General features: G+C 47.6%; 2 protein-coding genes across 2 annotated transcripts in view; both read left to right on the top strand.

The window, feature by feature from the left end:
- The first annotated feature begins 4698 nt into the window (after window positions 1-4698).
- On the top strand, window positions 4699-14247 carry LOC125940791 (uncharacterized). The gene is made up of 2 exons (XM_049657362.1): window positions 4699-4785; window positions 13249-14247. The coding sequence occupies exon 2, from the start codon at window positions 13327-13329 to the stop codon at window positions 14224-14226; it is 900 nt and encodes a 299-aa protein (XP_049513319.1). The 5' UTR covers window positions 4699-4785; window positions 13249-13326; the 3' UTR covers window positions 14227-14247.
- A 390-nt stretch (window positions 14248-14637) lies between these two features.
- LOC119465758 (uncharacterized) overlaps window positions 14638-20545 on the top strand; it is a 22795-nt gene continuing 16887 nt past the window's right edge. Inside the window, exon 1 of the mRNA XM_049657866.1 lies at window positions 14638-15101. Within this exon, the coding sequence (XP_049513823.1) occupies window positions 14638-15101 (464 nt within the window). The remainder of the gene's footprint in view (window positions 15102-20545) is intronic.

Here is a 20545-nt window from a genome sequence, read left to right as displayed (position 1 = left end):
GCGTTGCATCGCCATCACTAACGCGGCATGGCGGCTTTGTTTTGTTTACATTGCAGCCCGAGCAGCTCCAGTTTCTGTGTGTTTACGCTATGAAGGTCGATGGTTTGTTAAGGCATGAAAAAAGAGTTTTAGGGGTTTCAGTGAGCTGCCGTTTAAAAAAATTTTGCTCACGTCTGCTTCGTAAAAATTTCGTTGAAGTGAAAACGTGTCCGTGAAGTAGTTCGTTTTGGAGGGAATTTCAATGCATTATGTTCTATTGGACATCGACGGGGAATAAAAAAAACTTCATTGTGGTGAAAATTTTGTTGAAGCAGACTTCGTTGTGCCGGGATTCGACTGTACTTGTTTCTGTGAAGTACTTACTAGTTTCAGTACCCAGGAGACGTATGGGTTATGGCAATGTGGTACACAGGCTTGCTTCGTTCCTGTATCAGCATTTATTGTGATAACATTTATACGGACACTTAAGGTGCATTCACGCCATTGGTGCAAGCCTATACAAGGAGGATTAAGAGATCTTCAAAAAATGTGAATGAAGCATATAGTGCATTTGGCTGCAAACAGGACGAAGCCATGCGGACGTACCATCATGCTACACTCAATTGAGTCTGCAGCAGAGTCGGAGCAGTGCTCTGCCTGCCGCCAATTCTATAAGCGTTGTGTGCACACACACTAGCATTCCTGCTGAGCATCTGTGTCTAAGCAGAATGAGCACCGAACTCTCAGGCTAAAACAATAATCCTTTTAGTTGGGCACTGCAAACACTGAGTGTTTTCCGTCAGTGTCACCTTGTGCACCATTGAGGTGTAATGCCTGCGGCAGCACCGGCCACCATTGTGAGACATCTGGCAGATGCCAGGGTGCTGTTTCTGCTGTGGAGTGGTAGTTACTATGCAAAATTTGTCATGCTTAGGTGTCGCCCCAGCATGCTGTTGAATACTGTTGGAGGAGCTTGAGTGCTAAACCTTGCAGCCGGTATCCGTGCTTCACATTTCGAGTGAAACTGCCATTTTCTTTATCATGATGTCGTGACACTGTCAATGATACCAGGTCTGGCAGTTCGAGACAGAAATTTTAGATCCACATTATAAGCGTTTCCCAACCTCCATATTTGCAGAGTGTCATGCTTTTTCGCACCATAAATATGTGGTAGAGTTTCTTCAGTGGGAGGCAGCCATAATGAACTCGTACCAACTAGTCTGATCAAATTGCTATTCAAAAGTGTGTGTGCACTGCGCCTTTAACATCAGGCTCACTTAGCGCAGTGCTGTGCACTGCGTAGTGCCGAGTGACAACTTCAGCTTACATGCAGGGGATTTTGCTGCTGTGCTGCCATCTGCTGGGATTTTGTTGTCGAGAATTCTTCCGAAAGCTTGGAAACTCGTAGTACAGATGCAGTGACTTTCATGAAAGGGTTGCTGAAAGAGGTGGCACTGGTTTTCCTTTGCAGACATGAGCGAGGACGAGGCGATCAACGTGCTGAAGAAGTGCGTCGCCGAGGTTCAGAAACGCTTTCTCGTCAACCTCCCTGCCTTCAGAGTGCAGATTGTGGACAAGAACGGCATCAGGAACAAGGAAGACATTTCCGTCTTGCCTAATCCTGCCTGATCTGCTTAAGAAAACCTGCTAGGTTTATTTTTTTTCTCTTGCTCTTGCAGCATGTAATAAAGTCTGTGCTGACCACATTCAGTTCTTTGACCTCTGATGGCCTGCAATTGGTCGCCAATTATACGAACACCCCAACCACTGCACTCTTGGTGTCGCGTCCCAGATGAGAGGAGGGGGGTGTGTATGTGTGAGTGTACCCATACTGTCTCTGGTACTGGCACAAGTGAATGTTAAAATGGCCTTCCGGGAGCACTGGCATGTCTGCATAGGATGAAAACAAAGAGCACCTTGCAACATGAACAATTCTTCGCAGGGCACTGGACACAGCGGTATCTGATCGTACTATAGTCATAGGCATGCACGGATCAAGGGGGGATGTCCGGATGTCCCCCTAAAGTTTGTGTGTGCAGTGCCAGCATATATATATATATATATATATATATATATATATATATATATAGTTAAATACCGACTTAGCAGCAGCTACGCCAAGCGCAGGGGTCAAGCATAGAAGGCTTTGCATTACGTCCTAACAAATGTTGGGCTAACAGCCAACTGTGGCGGCCGAAATCGCGACGTCTGTATCTGCCACTTGCGACAAAGTATCATGGTCGCCAGAATGACTGTTTACTGAATCACCTTGTGTTTTACTCGGTTTAATTTATTCTGCAAAAATGATTGAATTCTAAATTTATTCCATTAACACATATCTGGCTCCAGCGTCTGGCATATCTAAAGTATGCCCGACTCTTGACCAATCCCCCTAAGTGGCTATGTGCCAATGTTTTAAGGTAATCAGCATCACCGTCAGCCCAGAACCCGGTGGTAAAGTCCCTAGATATTTTTTTGCAGAACATCTATGGACTTTATTAACCCGCTGGCTAGAAGGGGGAGGTGAGTGCAATGGCGGCGATGGAGTGTTGCAAGCAATCATGACGCCAGCAAGATCGCTCCTCGGGCGCGGAGGCACGGCGGTTAGTGCCGCGGGTTTCGAAGCGGGCGTTTTTGTTCACAATTAGCGGTCGCATATTTGACATAACTAGCGTTAAGCTAATGCATATCGTACCTTGTTAGTAGAGGAGACAATAAATGACTAGCAGCTATCCTCTGATGAGTGTTTAAGTGTTAAAAGATTCGGGCACATCACGGCCGGCACAAATATTTTTCGCTTGTCTCAGTCGCACGCGTTCTACGTGCTTTCCCGAATCGTCGGGAGTGAAAACAAAAAAAAAATGATTTCAGCTAATGCGAAGAATATTATGCTAGTGGTGTGGGTAAAAAAAGCTGCACCGATTTCTAGGCTCGCAGAGAAGAGCTCCTTAGGTCATATTACCTGCGACACACTGCATCCTGCTCGTCAAATTGGTTAATACCAATATATGATGCTTTAGAAGTCATTCCACATAGTTAGGTAAACAAACTTATTTTAGTCGCTAATGTGATGAACTAGAACGGTGGGGACCATGAAGAATACTCAAAAGGACGACAGCACTTGATTATATGATCCAATATACAGGGTGCCCCCAACTATGATGCAACAAGATTTAAACATATGCGAATGCCCCGTAGCTGTACAGAACCAAGACCATGTTGTTTGCCATCGCTTGTAGATACTCAGAATATTTTTGCATTCCGCCTAATGCATAATTAGTCTTAATGAATTCGTCAACTTCTCAAATATTATAATTAGATGAAAAGTGTCATGTGAAAATTGTAGAGCAACTTGAAAAACTACCTATACAACTTTCTTTTGCTCAATACGTGCTACATAAGAGTGTTTTTCCGAGCTTGAAAGAAGCCAGCGAATGCATGCAAAGTGTTTCGAGCGGCCATTTTGTGTGTATTCGCAGGCTTCTTTCACGCTCGGAAAACACTCTTATGTAGCACGTATTGAGCAAAAGAAAGTTGTATAGGTAGTTTTTCAAGTTGCTCTACAATTTTCACATGACACTTTTCATCTAATTATAATATTTGAGAAGTTGATTAATTAAGACTAATTATAGTGATTAAGCGGAATGCAAAAAATAATCGGAGTATCTACAAGCGACGCCAAACAACATTGCCTTGGTTCTGTCCAGCTACGGGGCATTAGGGGCGCGATCTTGTATGCGTTCCAAAATGGAACTGAGGCGTTCCGTTCCATCGAGCCGCACACGATTGGTCAATTTGAACGTCGCGGTTGAAATTGACCAATCGTGTGCGGCTCGATGGAACGGAACGCCTCCGTTCCATTTTGGAACGCGTACAAGATCGCGCCATAGGATATTTTAAAATCTTGTTACATGATAGTTGGGACACCCTGTAGATGATTCAACTGGGGCTTGAAGTGCAACTCGCAGATCTTCGAAGTCCTGTCTAAGGCCTTGTATGCACCGGGCACGGGCCGCTGCCACGCTTTAAGTGCCTCATCCTCATAAAGCACCGATAAAAATGATGTTTTATTATCTGCTTTTCTAGCAGAAACATAGCCTGTTGTGCAGCCCGGCGTGGAGCTAAAAGAACCGAACAGAACATGCAAACCGAGCGCACTCGCTAGCTCCGGCAGCAGCCAAACCATAGAGAAACATACTACGTAGTAAGTTCTCTATGGCCAAACTACAGTGGCTAGAATGGCCACTGTAGCCGAACCATTTTTTTCTTTCTCTATGGCCAAACTACAGCGGAGGCATCTAAGCGTAAAGCCCCTATATATAAAATGTAGCGACACTCTCCTCCTCCGCCTTCCCTCCTCCTCGTTTCTCCTCTCTTTCGCTCTCCTTTTTTGACCGTTGCGCCGCCTACACCGCTTGAAACACGTGCACTTGTTTATCTTTCACCGCTGATCAGATTCGACGATCGCCGACTGTGTTCGTCGCTATCGTCGTGCTCCTCGCCAGTCGGTAGACACTTCTCGGGCGAAAATGGCGATGGAGCGTGATCGTAAACAAACGCAGCCAGCGCCCGGGGGCTCGACGGTCCACGTGATGCCATTAGGCCAATACCGACGCGGCGTCGGGCTCGGACAGGGTTCTTCAAAGCGTGACGCTACTTTTTAATATAGGGGTTTTATCTAAGCGTCGACACGCGCGCCACCACTCGGCATCATGAATCACTGCAACACGCGCCGCGCTCTCCGACGGCTGCGTTGCTCCCATCTCCCCTTCTAGCCACCGTAGCTGCGTCGTCGTAACTGTCTTGGTAAGTAATAACTGTACACAATTACTCCACACAACTAAATATAGAATACGCCTTTCACTACTTGCAGCAGACTTGATGTGTTGTTCTTAGGCCCTAATATTCCGCGAAACGTTTTACAATGCCTCTCAAACATCCGCCAGCAGGAGTCACAGGTCATCTACGTTCTTGGTGAATATATTGTAGCTAACTGCGAAATGGAGCACGTGTTTAACGAACACTTTGGTTTTGGTCAGCACAAGAACGCTGCCATAACTCAGCGCCATGCGTTCTACATATATATATGGTGTTGCCGAATAAAGGTGGGCATTCGTTCGGTCAACTAGGCTCCGAGTCACTTGGGTAGACGCGGCAAGCGTCTGTCAGGACCCTTCATCGTACATGGTGTCAGAAGTGGCCGCAGTTCGCTCTCTCTAAAGGCGAACAAGTCGGACGCTACGTTTGCCGGAGTACCTGGACTCCAACAGCCATCAAGCTTCGACTTCGCCGACTCAAGTACATGGTCTACCTGGATTGAGCAGATCGAGGACTATGCCTACGTTACAGAATTGCACCAAGCTACCGACGAGGTTCGGGTACGAACGCTTCTTTATTGCATGGGTGTTCAAGCTCGACGCGTGCTGGCGTCTTTCAACTTGTCGGCCGGAGAAGCTCTGTCGTACAGCGTTGTTAAAAGCAAGTTCACCTCGCATTTCGTGCACCCGCTAAACGTACGAAGTTCACGAGAGTTATCGTTTTCACAAGCGGACGCAGCAAGGAGACGAAAGCGTCGATGCTTTTTATTCCGCGTTGCGAAACATGGTTCAAAGATGCAACTACGGCTCAGCGTCCGTCGAGGACAGGCTCGTTCGAGACCGATTTATCGTCGGTTTGTTGGACGTCAGGTTGTCGGAACAACTCTGCCGCACTTCCGACTAGACGCTTGAGAAAGCGTTCCTGCATGCACAGCTGCACGAAGATGCCGATCGAGAAAAACGTGAACGAGGAAGCCAGTTATCTGGGCCAGTCGCCGTTGATGCAGCGAAACTACAGTGTACTAGAACAACTCTTCTAGTACACTGTAAGCGAAACGAAGGCCATCGACAGCGAGAAGGCAGTCGCGTAATCAAGCGTCGGGATCACGAGAAACGCTCCTCGCCGGCGCGCACAGATCGTGTCACTTCTGCGGACGAGAAGAGCATGAGCGAAAATTTTGTCCTGCTGACAAAGCTGTTTGGGAGTTTTGCAGAAAGAAAGGACACTTCGAAGCAGTTTGTTTAGCTAAACAACGCTCGCAAAGCCGACAGTCACATGCCATCGAGATGAATGCTGTCAAGACCAATGAGGCAAATGATAAGTTTGTTTGGGTCCACGTGAATAGAGTCCCACTCAAGTTCAAGGTTGACTCAGGAGTGGAAGTTACCGTCGTTCCAAGCACTTTTTCGGAAGTACCGTCGCGACTTGAGAAACCGGAGGGTCATCTCACCGGTCCAGGAAATTATCCTTTGAAAGTAACAGGTCAATTCACAGCTACATTGGAGTGGAAGAGCTGCACCTGCGTACTATCAGTCTACGTCATGCCTTCTCAGTCTACACCTCTACTAGGCTACCCTGCTATCCTCGCATTGGGAGTCGTGAAGTTCATCGACGCCGCACAGCGACCTGAAAGGCAAGCCAGCTCTGCAAGCGACATAACCCCTGGCCAGGACGCCTTCGAAGGGCTTGGTACCGTAGGGGAGGAGTACACTATTCGACTCAAGCCAAATGCCACGCCATTTGCTCTCAGTGTACCTCGCAGAATTCCAATTCCTATGTACAACCAGGTAAAGCAGGAGCTGGACCAGATGGGAAAAAAAAATTTGTCGCAGTTTCACCCGAAAGGCGAAGCACCAATTGCGATAGCAAATTAGTAGAGAGCTATACGGAGTAAGGATAGTAGTTTTATTAGCTGTATAAACTTGGACATGCAGCAGCACCAGCAACGCGCAGAACTGTTGTCGACGCCGTCGGCGTTTTGCCCGCGTTCGCACCGAACGCGCGCGGCGTTCTTATATAAATACGTATTTGGTGCCGCAGCTAAACGTCGCCTCCCCTCCCTTCCTCCCCCCACAGCCTTTCGCGCGACGGAAAAAGTTGCGTTTGCTCTCTATATATAGAAAGGAGGAAAGAGACGCTTAATTCTGCAGCCCTTCGGGGAGCACGGCGCAGAACGCACGTTTGCTCTCCGACGTGCGTTCGCTCCCCGTGAAAGCGCGCGTCCCTCGCGCCCTTTCACTCGCACATACAGCGTCCGGAGTGCGGCGACGATTTCATCGCCGTTGACGTCATACGGAACCTCACGGCGACGGCGACGCCGACGGAAGAAATCTGCTTTGGAGTGTCCATATAATTGGTTATCGCAATAAAACAAGGTGTCATCAGGAGCATCACGAAGCCGACGCCATGGTGTGCCGGTCTGGTTGCAGTACTGAAGGCATCAGGCGGCATCCGATTATGTGTGGACTTAACAAAGCTCAACAAAGAAGTTCTTCGTGAAAGGCACGTGCTTCCAGCGGTCGAATGGGTGCTCGGGCAACTGGGCGAGGCCAAAGTGTTCTCGAAGCTGGACGCGACTGCAGGATTTCACAAGTGCGATTGTCCCAAGAATGCCAAGAGTATACAGCATTCATTACGCCATTTGGACGCTACTGTTACTGTCGTCACCTTTTGGCCTGACTTCAGCACCGAAGTATTTTCAGAGAGAAATGGCTCGAGTTCTGGAGGGGCAACCGAACGTCGTCAACATGATAGACGACATCCTGGTTTTTGGCAGAGTCCGAGAAGAGCTCGACAAGCGACTTGTGGAGGTTCTTGAACGTCTGAGGAGAGCCAGAGTTAAACTCAACAAGTCAAAATGCTGCTTCGGTCAAGACAAAGTAGAGTTTCTGGGTGTGGCCATCGACGCCAACGGTATCTCGCCAAGTCCCAGAAAACTCGAAGCACTGCGCAACTTGGAACCACCCAAGGACGTTGCTGGGGTAAGGAGATTCCTCGGCATGGCTAATCATATTGGTCGCTTCCTGCCCAACCTTTCGCAGGCAACCGCCCCTATTTGCGCTTTGCTAGGCGAGCAAAATGCATGGCAATGGGGACCGCTTCAAGAGACTGCTTTTAATCGAGTAAAGGCGATGCTTCCCTCAGACCTGTGCGTTGCAAAGTATCATCCCAGTCGTAACACCGTTGTCTCATGCGACGCGAACTCATTTGGATTGGGAACCGTTCTTCTGCAGGAACAACCATCGGGCGAGCGACGCGGGTAGCGTTCGCATCTAAGTCGCTTACTGAAGCAGAACAGCGCTACAGCCAAACAGAGAAAGAGGCGCTGGCGGTAACACGGACAATGTACCGTTTTCACCAATACGTGCGTGGCTTAAATTTCACGGTAGAAACCGATCACCAGCCGCTGGTAACACTACTTGGTAACGCTGACTTGGACACGATGCCCCCACGTATTCAAAGGTTTCGCATCAAACTTATGCGCTACCAATTTAGCGTGGTCTACGTTCCTGGCAAACAGCTAGTCACTGCCGATACTCTTTCAAGGGCTCCGGATGAGAAGCCGTCGATCAGTTCGGTGGGTGTGGTAGAGGAGTTTGTGGAATTTCAAGTTGCTACGGTCACAGACACGAAGCTGGTTACTGTAGATGATGTTTGTAGGCACCAAGAACTGGATTGGGAATGCAACCAGCTCGTCAAATACTGCACTCAGGGCTGGCCTCGTCGAGACAGGGTTCCGGAGCACATCAAGAAGTACTGGAGCCATCGAGGTGATCTCTCTTTGTGCAACGGCGTATTGCTAAAAGGTAATCGCTTTGTCATCCCGGCTTCGCTGCAAAAGGATACGCTCTAACTTATCCATGAAGGCCACCAAGGAATTAACCGATGCCGCCTAAAGGCCCAGGATTCTGTTTGGTGGTACGGACTTTCGCAGCAAATACGGGACAGAGTCACTCGCTGCAGACAGTGTGCGGTCACACGAGCGCAAAGAAGTGAGCCATTGGTGGTAACGAAGACTCCAGCGCAACTGTTACAAGAAGTAGATGTGGACTTCTTTAGTTACAAGGGACACAACTACCTACTAGTAGTTGATTATCGTTCTCGCTACCCTAAAGTCATTTACATGCGAGGCACGGACTCTGAGGCGGTCATCAATGCAGTCAAAAGCATTTTGCTCGTTTTGGCATTCCCGCAGTAGTACGAAGCTATAATGGACCGCAGTTTGCTTCACATGCCTTTGCAACTTTTACGAAGTTGGCGACAAAACTTCGAGGGAGTTGTTGGAAGCTTACTTTATTAAAAAGAAAGGGTCTGATTGTGTTAGTGACACATCCATCACATTGTATTCTGCAGAAATGTGCTTTCTTGAAAAAATGTTATCACGACCATGTAGTTCCATGTCATACCTTGGCTCTCTGCGCACGCGCGGAATTTAACTTTCTTTCTGTATGCTCTGACGCTGTCATTAAACAGTTGGTAGTTGGCGCTTCACTGTCTCTTCTCCTCTGTCCCCTTTTCACAAAATGCATTTCGCGCCACAGACAAGTTCACCTAGGAAATTTTGCGTGTATTCGGGGGCTTCTATCATGCTTGGAAAAATACTTTTATGTAGCACCTATTGAGTAGCAGAAAGCTGTATCTGGAGTTTTTCACGTTGCTGTATAATTTTCTCATTGAGACTTTTCATCTAATTGTAATATTTGAGAAGTTGATTAATCAAGACCAATTATGTAATTACGCGGAATGCAAAAATAATCTGAGTTTCTCCAAGCGACGGCAAACAGCATTACCGTGGTTCTGTCCAGCTATGTGGCATTTGCATATTTTTAGTTTGACTTAAGTTATGTGGGACACACATGCACACGCCCGCCCGCCCGCACACACACACAAACACACACGCACACATTATATATATATATATATATATATATATATATATATATATATATATATATATATATATATATATATATCCACACACACATGTATGTGTGTGCGTGCGTGCATGCGCATGTGTGTGTGTCCCACATAACTTGAGTCAAACAAAAACCGAGGGGCCCGATGATTTTTTCTTTTTTTGTTAGTCAACCATATGAAGCCAACAGACAATGAGACCAAGGAAAGCGTAAATTATTTCTTGTAATTGAAATGTAGAAACGATGAACTAAATAATAAATGAAAGTGTGCGAAAAAAGAACTTGCGCATGTGGAATATGAACCCACGTCTTCGTATTACGCGTGCGATGCTATTACCAGTTGAGCTACCGCGACGCCGTTTTCCAAGATCATGAGCCATTCCACTCTATGAAGGTGGATGACCAGCGAAGCTGTTTAGCACACGACATTCTTCTCTGGCTAAAAACAACGCGCTGAACGAGGAGTTGAGCATGAAAATTGCCGCCACTGTCACCATGGCGGTGACAGCGCGGCCTCCCCATCACGACGAGAGAAGTGAAGTGAAAATCAAATTGGAAAACGGCACCTTGTCGATATACACGCGCGGCGGTGCCGCCGCCCAGGAGAGCGGCAGATAACTATATTGACCCTTTTCGCGGAGCAGTTTGTTTTAGAGCAACGAGATGGCGCTCACGGCGGCGCGCCATACCTCTCCTCAGCGACCGTGCACGAATACGAAACCATTATCGCGTCTACCTTGCTTCTGTGCGATCAGCTGTCGGAAATGCAACTGAGTTTTCGCTAACACAGTGTGCTCCAGTCATGCTAGATTGAATCACGTGGATTGAAGACGTGTGCAGTAGTTGGCTGCAAAATTAGTGACTGGCATGGTTAGGAATAGAATGGATCTGTGTGGCCAAGTTCGCGGACCGCTGCTGCAACTGTCCGAACGTGTTACCCTCGTGATGTACGGCTTTCCTCGAGGATACAGAAATTTGCTCATCCGCCAGCCTTGTATCGCTAACCTTCAAAAAAAAAAAAAAGGGCTTCATCCCCAGAACTTCGGCAATAGTGAGTACCACTCGTTAAACAATGACAAAACGAGTAGCGCCGCTTCCTGTCATAGTAAGTTTCGCGCACGTTATCTATACACATTTGTCCCAAATGGCAGGAAAAGTTACGCTGCTCTATTGCCGACGTATCAAGAATAAGTGAATGGGCGCACACTTGAATATATGCGCACTGTATACGCACAATAAATTACGGACTACACCTATGGCGCACGAATGGTCGAAGCTGAATGTTTCGTGACGGTCCATAAGAGTAAGCGAGTTACTAGCTGTAATATATATTTGCTACAAGGTATTGCAATGTACAAAACAGCTACGTTTCAAGCCTTGTGCGCAACAAGAACAAATCTATCGGAACTGAGCACACCGGCGGGCGATTAGGCAGAAAATAATCAGATAGTGGTCGCACCGAGGAACTTCACTGAGTCAAAAACTGACAAGCCACTGCTTCAAAATATTTGCCGAATAAAGAACAAAGAGCAAAACACACTAATCCTGACTGAATTCATAATCGGAAAGCTTGGATAGCTTGGAATACATATTTAGCCCCGCTTTTAGAACAAGCACCATAAACGCTGCTTGTGCCGTTTGGACATAGCTTAATCAGCTCCGAAAGCACTTCTGCATGTTTTCTGAAGCTGTGATCAAAGGTTCGTGTCGTCCACCTAGTCACCGTCTACGATATCTCCGAAAACAGAGGTTTTCTAAGCCGCGCCGGCGTCATACACTTCCATTGTAAACAAGGAGGCAACGGAGGCAGTTGAGGCAAGCAATGGACGCGTCACCACGTGATCAAACATGGCAGCGCCCACGGGATCGCCGCGAAAAGGGTCAATAGACACGCAAACGATTAGAACGCCGACAAAGGGAGGGTAGTGCGATCGTAAACATGGCCGACACGGGACGGCCTTTTTGGCTAAGATCCGATCGTTGTTACCGACTGTTGCCACCCTTGTTCCTGGGAACTATTTGGGTCCTAGGTGTGACAAGGGTAGTTCCAGGGCGCGTCGCAGGTCCCGGAGCCCACCATCTGGAGTCCACAGGGGTATGTGCCATTGCGCTTGGACGCTCTCTGCATCTCACCAGGATCGGCCCACATTTTGCTCGCGCAGAACAATAATGCACGGAAGCCTAGCCATTAACAGCTTCACAGTAAAAAAAATCTATGCTGTAGGCTTTTCGGATGGAACAAAGAGCGCCAGCAGCGCTAAGCTTACTGTATTCATTAATTCCGGAAATTAGCAGCCGGCACAAATCAGGACCCTGCAAGACACTGCTGCCTTAAACAGGTGGCGTAAGGGACAAGCTGACCTGCAGAGGAGAATATAGGAATTTACGCGTAAGAAAAAAAAAAAAGTAAGACCATGCCTGTGATGAGGACACGGAACAAATCTTCTCTTGTACGTTGTTCACTTAAGAAGATTCTCATTCTTATTTTTACTTTCACTTCCCTTTTCTCTCTCATTATGTATGCTTGCATATAATAGTATCCTAAGAAATATTCGTCAACTTTCGCTAATTGAAGTCTAAAAGCATAAACAGCTAATAAGATTGACTGCTGGGTGGCGCCAGACATATCAATTCGAGTGCACTTGTTCTTTCTTTCATTTCAAAAAGCTATCGCAAAGTAAAACATTGACTCGCCTTAAGGGGAACTGCCATCGTATTGAACAGCAAAGTGTGTTATATGCATGTTTTTACAACAGAAGTTCATCAACGGGCTAAAATATCGGAAATCCGTCACCGACCCCTCAGCTAACCGTTCTGTCACCCGTTCAAGACAATTCCGTGTGCGCTTCCTCGCGGGAGACGAGGCGGTGCGCTCGCTCGCCGCTTCTGTGCAGTTGCTGAGGGTCCTCGCGCATGTAGCGTGGGTTCTCTTTCAATTAATGTGTCGACTGAAATAATTGAATCATGAAAATTCAGAGCCATTCCCCTGTCGAGAAAAGGGGGGCAAGCGAAGCTTGTGGCAAGACGACGCTGTCGCAAGCGTACCGCTTCGTTTGCCCTAAACTCAGGGTCGGTGGTTCTTCGCTGACGTTTCGCCTCAACATCGCGCTTCCGCAACTCGGGGCCCGCGGCTCTTCGTTGACGTTTCGCCGGGGCTTCGGAAGCCCTCGGGCTAGAATCGGCACGCTACAATCGGACGACAAGCTTCGCTTACTTCCCAATTTCTCGACAGAGGAAGGGCTGGTGATTTTGTCTCTTTGGGTCCCACGTGTGACAAGGGTAGTTCAAGGGTGCGTTACAGGTACCCGAGCCCACAGGGGTATGTACCACTGAGTTTGGACCCTTTTCTGCACTATCACCAGGATCGGGCCACTTTAAAGCATGACACCACCACCACCGCAGCCGCCGCCGCCGACACTTCTGAGGCAATACAAACTTCGCTTGAATAAGGAAGATACACCGGGAGAAGGAGATTCTTGAATGTCAGCATAAATTGTACTACATTCAACAATATTTTACCTTCTTATATATACAGGTGCTCGGGCGAACTACCGAAAACCCTGGCTAGGAGTGACCCCACAACGGTAATTAAGAGTCCATCAAATACGACATCATGGAAGGCTCGCAAGACGGTGCCTCCGACCACCTCGTGCCTTGCACAGCAGCTGATAACCTAACCTGTCAGATTGTCGACACGTTATCGACGTGGAACAAGCTCCTTGTGGGCTCCAAACTTGAGCTACGAGAAGAGTCGGCCACATCTGGCCAACTGCACTTGACCAGGCATGGCTACAAGCATTTGATCGGCATTTCACCAATGGATGAATATTTTGACGCACTGCGGTTGCCACAGTACCCGGAGCTCATTGGATGGCTACTCAGAACGCATCGATGCATTGCATCCGTCTCTCTCAAACTGTCCGCCGACGAAATTACGAGCCTCTCCGTACTGGACGCTCTTCGGCACAGCTCAGGTACCAAGACACTCAAGTTGTATTTCGGGGATATGGAAGCCTTGAACGCCGCCTCTAAGATCATACCCTGCTTGACAAAAATCGAAGAGCTTCACTGCACTGGCAGCATCACGAACGAGGCACGTCCGGATGGTTTCATAGCCGCGCTGTCGGCGCTTCTGCAGGCTTCGTCGTCTTTGAGGAATCTGCACTTAACTGGGTTACACGGACCGGTGGCAGAGACACTCTTCACGGGGTTCCTGTTAACCATAAACACGCTGAAAGAGCTATATTTGGAAGATTCCAGGCTCATATGCGACGCTTATCCACATGCCATAAGCGACTACCTCGGTACGACCATGGTGCTAACTGTTCTTTCCTTCAAAATAAAACACGAAGTGGTTCAGCGGGCTATATTAGATGGCGTTTTGAGAAACAGAAGTATCGAGAAGCTCTCTATCGGATGTTTTATTGGAAACGATCCAAAGCACGGCACAAGTAGCTGCAGTGATCAGCGGGAACAGCCTGATTCGCGACTTGACCATTTCGCTCGTATGTAATTATTTGGATGAGCCGAATTTCATTTACGGCTGCTGGATTCCTCCACTCACTCAAAGCGACACATTAGAAGAAGTGAGATTTCTTTTGAGCATATTCTCTCCGTCAGAGTGGGTCACTCTTATCAGGGAGCTGCCGAAAAAACAAAATCTAAAAAGGTGCACATCGATGCAAAAAGTGGCAGCGAGCAACTCCATCTTGTCTGCGCAGAGATTGAAAGTATTGGCTGGGAAGAAAATGTTTCCATCACAGACTACTGCTACTGCCACGACGTTGAGTTTCTACGCGGCAAGAAAATTTCTGACGTAAGTTTTTGCTATTCACTACCTGATGACTGCCTAGTAGACGCTTTGCGTGTCTTGCCAAGCTGTCAGCACGTGAGCCAGGTGAGCATCGACTTGATGACGGGCAACATGAGAGTGTCTTTGGCATTGGCTGAATATTTAAAATCAACGATTGCGCTGCGACATCTCGAGCTTATCGTGGTGCGGGACATCGTGGTCGATGCCGAGGGAGCAAGCCCGTGTTGGTCAGTCATACACGAGTCCCTGTCCCGAAACAATAGCCTGAGGTATCTGAAGGCTTCAGTGTTTAATTACAGCCCGCAAGACATCGAGGACTTGGCCGACGCAGTCAAACGAAGTCAGAGCATCACAGGGGTCAAGTTTATCAACAAGACCACGAGAAACTCCACCATCTTCGTACGATGCCTTTCAAAGGGCATTGAAGACAACTGCACGCTGCTGAGCGTGTCTTCCTGGTGCAGCATAGACACGGATGCCGCTGGACACTGGTTCACTATCTGCGAGACGACGCGGAGGAACGCGGGTCTTGTCGCAAGGGCAGCTCGATTTATGAAGGCTTCACATTTGGACAGGTAGGAAAAAAAGACGGCCGACTTTTATGCCGGAATTAGTACATGGTCTTATTCCTAATCTTTTAGAATTTGTTGTGTACGCCCATTCGCCTTCCTGATTTTGTTTGACTGTCTGGCTTTTCACAGCACTGGTAATGTAACCTACGATTCTGGCCCGTTTTGTAAAATATTCCATGTACGGGGTAGGCCCGTAAATTTTTACAGTATAGTCACACTGTCCACTGCTGTCTGTCATGTGCGGCACCGGAGCATCTACGGAGCGGCGGAACTCCGCAAAAAAGCCTGATACAACCCTTTTTCAACACGGTTGTGTGTTAAGTTATAACATAACCTCTTAAGCTTGCGAAAGCTCTCCACCAACTGGACCGGTCAACAAGTCAACTTGCTTGTTTTCTTTTGTCTAAAGTTACTGGATCTTTGGTAGCATGTACAGTAACTCTACATTTGTGCTGTTCGTAGCACCCTCTGTCAAGTTTTTGTGTATTACCAACTCGCATAAGATCACACTGTTAAATTATAACATCGTATCGTGTTTTGGCATAACAAGTTGTAACAGTGAGTTATCGCGGGCGCTAATCCTTTCGAATGCGATTGCATTAATATATGTCGTCGTGGTGGTTTCTTTAATTTAATGATGTTCGCCAAATACCGCAATACATTTAAGGTCGAAAGCAAAAACCTGTTCCAAGCAGACCCTAGAATGTATGTTTTTCTTTTAGATGCAGGACATTTCATACAGCATAATTCAGTAGTTTGTTAATAAAAGCCGTGTTATGCTTCACATGTATTTAAGCCAAGGAGCAGGAATTCATGCCTGAAGTAAAAGCTGAAGCTTCGTTTTCAAAAAGAAAATGTAGAGCTATTTCATTTCTGAATCAAAATATATTAGCAACAATTGCGGCCCCATAGTGCGATACAATCAGTGAAAGTAATTAGGAATGGGCTTGCAAGTATTGTGGCACTGAGATCTTTATTGCCCATGGAAGAAGCGTATAGTTCTTGAGCTTGGTCCAGAAGACACGGGAAATATTTGTTTAGGTAAATAAGAGTGTGCCAGTCAGTTGCTCATTGAACAAGGCTCGAGAACGCCATTGCGCATCATGACGAAGAAGATAACTAGATAGTCACTGAGATTCTGCTAAACAGGGCCTCCCGACGTGCGCATGCAACGTCGTCACAAATGTCGCTGAAGCACGGACCGAAATTTAGCCACGAGCAACCCGGGAATGTAAACTATGCATTAGCGAGTTGCAATTACATATTTACAACAGGGATCTGACGAGGGTCAGCTTTGATGCACGAGCAAGAGGAGCGCAATATGTTGGCGTATGCTGCCTGAAGCAGCGCCAATGCGAACCAATCGAGGTCACTACAAGTTTGTGACACATTCGTGTGTCTGTGAACGCACGAGCTCTCGCGATCAAGCGAGAGCCGCAGTGTTCCAAATCAATTAAGCGTTCAATTTTTGCGCTCTTAAGCGTTTTCAACTCCCATTGAGACGTGGGACGTGTGCCTTCATGCCGCTGTTTATTTGGCTCTATTATATGTATTGAAATTGGGCGTTTTGACGCGGTAAATGCGTTTGTGTACGTCCGCGTGTGTTTCAATTGTTTCAAGGCAGGATCTGCCACGAGCTCCGAGTTCGGGCTATGACGTAATTTCCTTAAAACAAAAAGCCTTCGGGAGATCTCGAAAGAGTCCACTACTGTTTTAAAAAGTTCAGTGATGAAATGCCAATCTCACTACTGATACATCAAAGACCGCCAATATGTATAAGACAGTTCTCATAGCCTTCGGGAATATTAAGGGTCTGTTTTCTGGCTCAGGGCCTCGTACGAACGCAGCAGATATTGGTGCTTCGTTTCACGCGCACAACATGCACTGAATGAAAGCAGTGCGCAAACTCACAATATGCCCCTATAGACTAATTTGAACCATATCTACGACGGTGACACATACAAGAATTTCAGTTGCTTAAAAGGCAGCACTGGTCACGTGCAGGTACGTCACCGGAGCTCTGGAGCATGTCGCCCGGTACCCTGTCCTACTGGACGAGGTTGCTGAGCAGGCCACATCGACAAATCAGAAATCGTCGACTTGGTGCGCGACCGTCTGAAAACAGCCGATTCCATGGACGGATTCATGCGGGTCGTCGGAGTCGTCAGGGAGCGAGTCATTTGCCATCCACAAAACGAGGGCCATATGCAGCTGGACGACCTGATCGAGGACTGCTGGATGCACGTGCGACGTTACCTCCTGATAGATGACGTCAAGCACGGCATTAGATCTGAGTGAAAGGAAGCTTACGTCAACGGCCGATGGACGGTAACCTCAGCGTGGTAACCTCAGTCTGATGTCAGCCAGTTTCTGACTGAGCTAGTACGTGTATAGGTGTTCGTTCAATACGCAACTGCAGTAGAGTTTGTGATTGGCCAGTGAGTACAGCGCCATCTGTCGCAGCCACAAAGCACAAGACGAACTTTCCGAAAGGGCAATGACTGTAAAGGAGTTAACAGGTTTGGACATGAGAGTGCATATGTTTGTATTTGTCATTAGTAGACTACAACCGTTGAAAGAGATGGGTCGCCGTTTTGCTGCTGAAGGTTCGTGGTTCTCTGTGTTGTGATGGGAAATAAAAGACACGCAAAACTACACGGACAGAAATGCTGTAAGACGGCAGCTCGGCTGTGTCAGACCTCACGCATGCGATGGCCATTGCCGCAGTAAAGATCCACATGAAGGCACGACATGTGGTTTCATTAATGGGTATACGAGAAACTTTCGTAAACATCAGGAATAAAGTAAGTGCACACAACTGTTCTTGTGCGGGATGAAAACGACGCGATGCGCACAGCAGAGGAAATCGCAGACTGTTTTTATTTATTCTCCACCACGCACGACTTCCAAATTTGTTTCTCGCTAGTACTCAGGCGACCTCTGTATAGTCGCCAGCACTGGGGCGTCGCCGTAGTATTTTACGATGATTCACTGGTTTTTTTTCGAGCGGGCTTTTTTTTTTTTGTTAATGATGTCTCAGTTATACATGTCAGAGCATGCTTCCTATGGCAGACTTACGGCCGAGTTCAATATCCTGTGTATACCTGCTGTCTGTGTTGCGGGTTGTAACTCTAAGAAATCTGAAAGAAATATGGCCTCCTTGGCGTCCTTGCATGGCGTCATTACCTTAGATCCACGTCTTTCCTATGATTAAAAAATTGGCCAGTTCCACGCTTGTGATATCTGATGAAACAGTGGAGCTCCGAAAGCGTGGATGTGTTGCGTAGTGGGTATCACACTCGCCTTCGGACCGCGAGTACCCGGGTTCAAATCCTGCCTTTCTCTCTCTTTCTTTTTTTTCTCTGTGTGTGTCTCTCTCTAGCACTCATTTTCTCTTTCTCTCGCGCATAGCGAGTTGCGTTACAATCGTTGGTACAACGCAATCATACGGCTCCCATAAATGTATGTTCTACAAGCTTAGTGGTCATGACGCTCGCCTTCGGACCGTGGGTAACCGGGTTGGAATCCCGCCTCGCCAATTAAGTTTATTTTATTTATGTCTTTCTGTCTCTCCTTCTTTTTTTTCTCTGCACATCCTCTCATTTCAGACTCTCTCCACTTTGCTCGAAAGTGCGAACACCATCGCACCGTAGATATCAACCTCAACCTTGAACAGCTCTGCTGTTAAAAAAATATATCTGAAAACCAGGCTGGTTCGTATTGAACACATCAGCTCTCTTTCTATCCACGTACTGCGAATTTATACTGACGCATTTTCTAGAAATCGGCGTCTGTCTAACTCCGCTCACTGCCCGACTCGGCACCTGCCTGGAAGCGGCAAGCTGAATATTTTGGTGTTGGTTGGTGCCACTCAGTTTGTAAAAACCTGCTTCGTTCTCTATGGACCAAATTCACCACAGAGAATCGATTTCTATGGTCGGTTGCCTAGTCTGTCCCTGAGCGGAGTTACTTCTCTTCGATCGGTCTTAGCGTCATTGGGCCTCTTCGATTATCAGTCCCTGACAGTCCCGGACTGCTTGGGACTGCTGTGCCGCATTCGATTTTGCTCGAACAGCTTCCGAAGCTCCGCCCACTAGTCCGAGTGTTGTCAGAAGCGCGTTCGTTTTTTCGCGGACCGGATGTTCCGGACTGCCCGCGAACTGTTGGAGCTATCAGCAGATGTGTGCTCGGACAAGCGCAAGTATAGCTAGCAGACGACGGCTGTCCTGAAAAGATGCGTGCGTGCGTTGTTTGACGCCATGTTGTGAAAGATTCCGTGTGCTCCTGCGTACTTTGCGCGCTCCAGACGGCAACTACTGTGCATTGACTTATCGCTTCTGTTACATCGGTGCTTTGTGTGCCATCATGCGAGTTTTTTTGCGAGCCGTCTAATTGCTGTAGCTTTGGTCTTCGTGTTTTTTAAAGAAAGAAGCACAGTGATCAGGCGCACATGCTTGCTTTTCTTAATGTGTTTCACGAAATCTGTCATGCTCATTGCTATATACGTACGCTGTAAGCAGGTAAATTTTACTTTTCAGGTAAGTGAAACTAGCGTGCGTGCGAGGATCATATATTGGATGCGGCTATTCACGCCGGTAGCTGGGGTGGTATACAATAGGAGCTTCGCGGATTGCTGTTGACATATATGTTGATATCTTCTGCTACCAAGTTCGAGCGTTTCATTTTTGACGTGCTGGATTAGTAGACGGTGTACACACGCTCTCTCATGCGTCGGGCCTTTAATTAGCAGACGGTCTCGCGAGCTTTGAGGATGTAGGCGGGTGCTTTCTGCATGAACAGCGACGTGGCACGACCATGATTTCGGAGTCTCTCCACAGCAATTTTAGGTTCGTGCGTTCCGAGGGACAATAATAAAGTTTTACCATACCATACCACCACCACGATTTTGCTTACGTCCGTGTGGGAATTCCACTTAGATTTCTCAGGCAATGAGCTGGATAGCGCGACGTAATAACTTGCGCTTTGCGAAACCGTTTCTACACCCAGCGCTCAGGCTACGATTACACTATGCTTAGCCTTTCATGGTTGTGTCGGGCACGTACGCCTCTGAGACTGCACCATTTTCGGAGGGCCACGCTAATGAAAAATGTCGCAGTTTCGGCCCAAAGGGCGAGCATCAATATGCGATAGCAAATTAGTAGAGAGCTATTCGGAGTGGGTGTAGTTTTATCGGCTGCATAAACTTGGACACATCGCTTACTAACTGAATTGACAAGCGTGGTGTCAGCGCGCACAAGCAAACATGAGAGATCACACTGAATGACCGCAGACAATGACTGTCAAACGCTGGCAGCAAGCGCAGCCGCGCAGCGGTCGGTCGAAGGTTCGTGTGGTCTATCGCTTCAACGGAAACTGAGCGGCGAATGCACAGCGCATACAAAGGTCAGAGCCGTGTTGTGGGGTAAGAGCGGTGCGGGCGACCGCCA

This window comes from Dermacentor silvarum, chromosome 10 (genome assembly GCF_013339745.2).
Source record: "Dermacentor silvarum isolate Dsil-2018 chromosome 10, BIME_Dsil_1.4, whole genome shotgun sequence".
Taxonomy (NCBI): Eukaryota; Metazoa; Arthropoda; class Arachnida; order Ixodida; family Ixodidae; genus Dermacentor; species Dermacentor silvarum.
This window is presented reverse-complemented; position numbering and strand designations above follow the sequence as displayed.

Bases quoted from the DNA above. Each gene is read 5' to 3' on its own strand.
- LOC125940791 (XM_049657362.1), top strand. From the start codon at position 13,327: ATGGAAGGCTCGCAAGACGGTGCCTCCGACCACCTCGTGCCTTGCACA.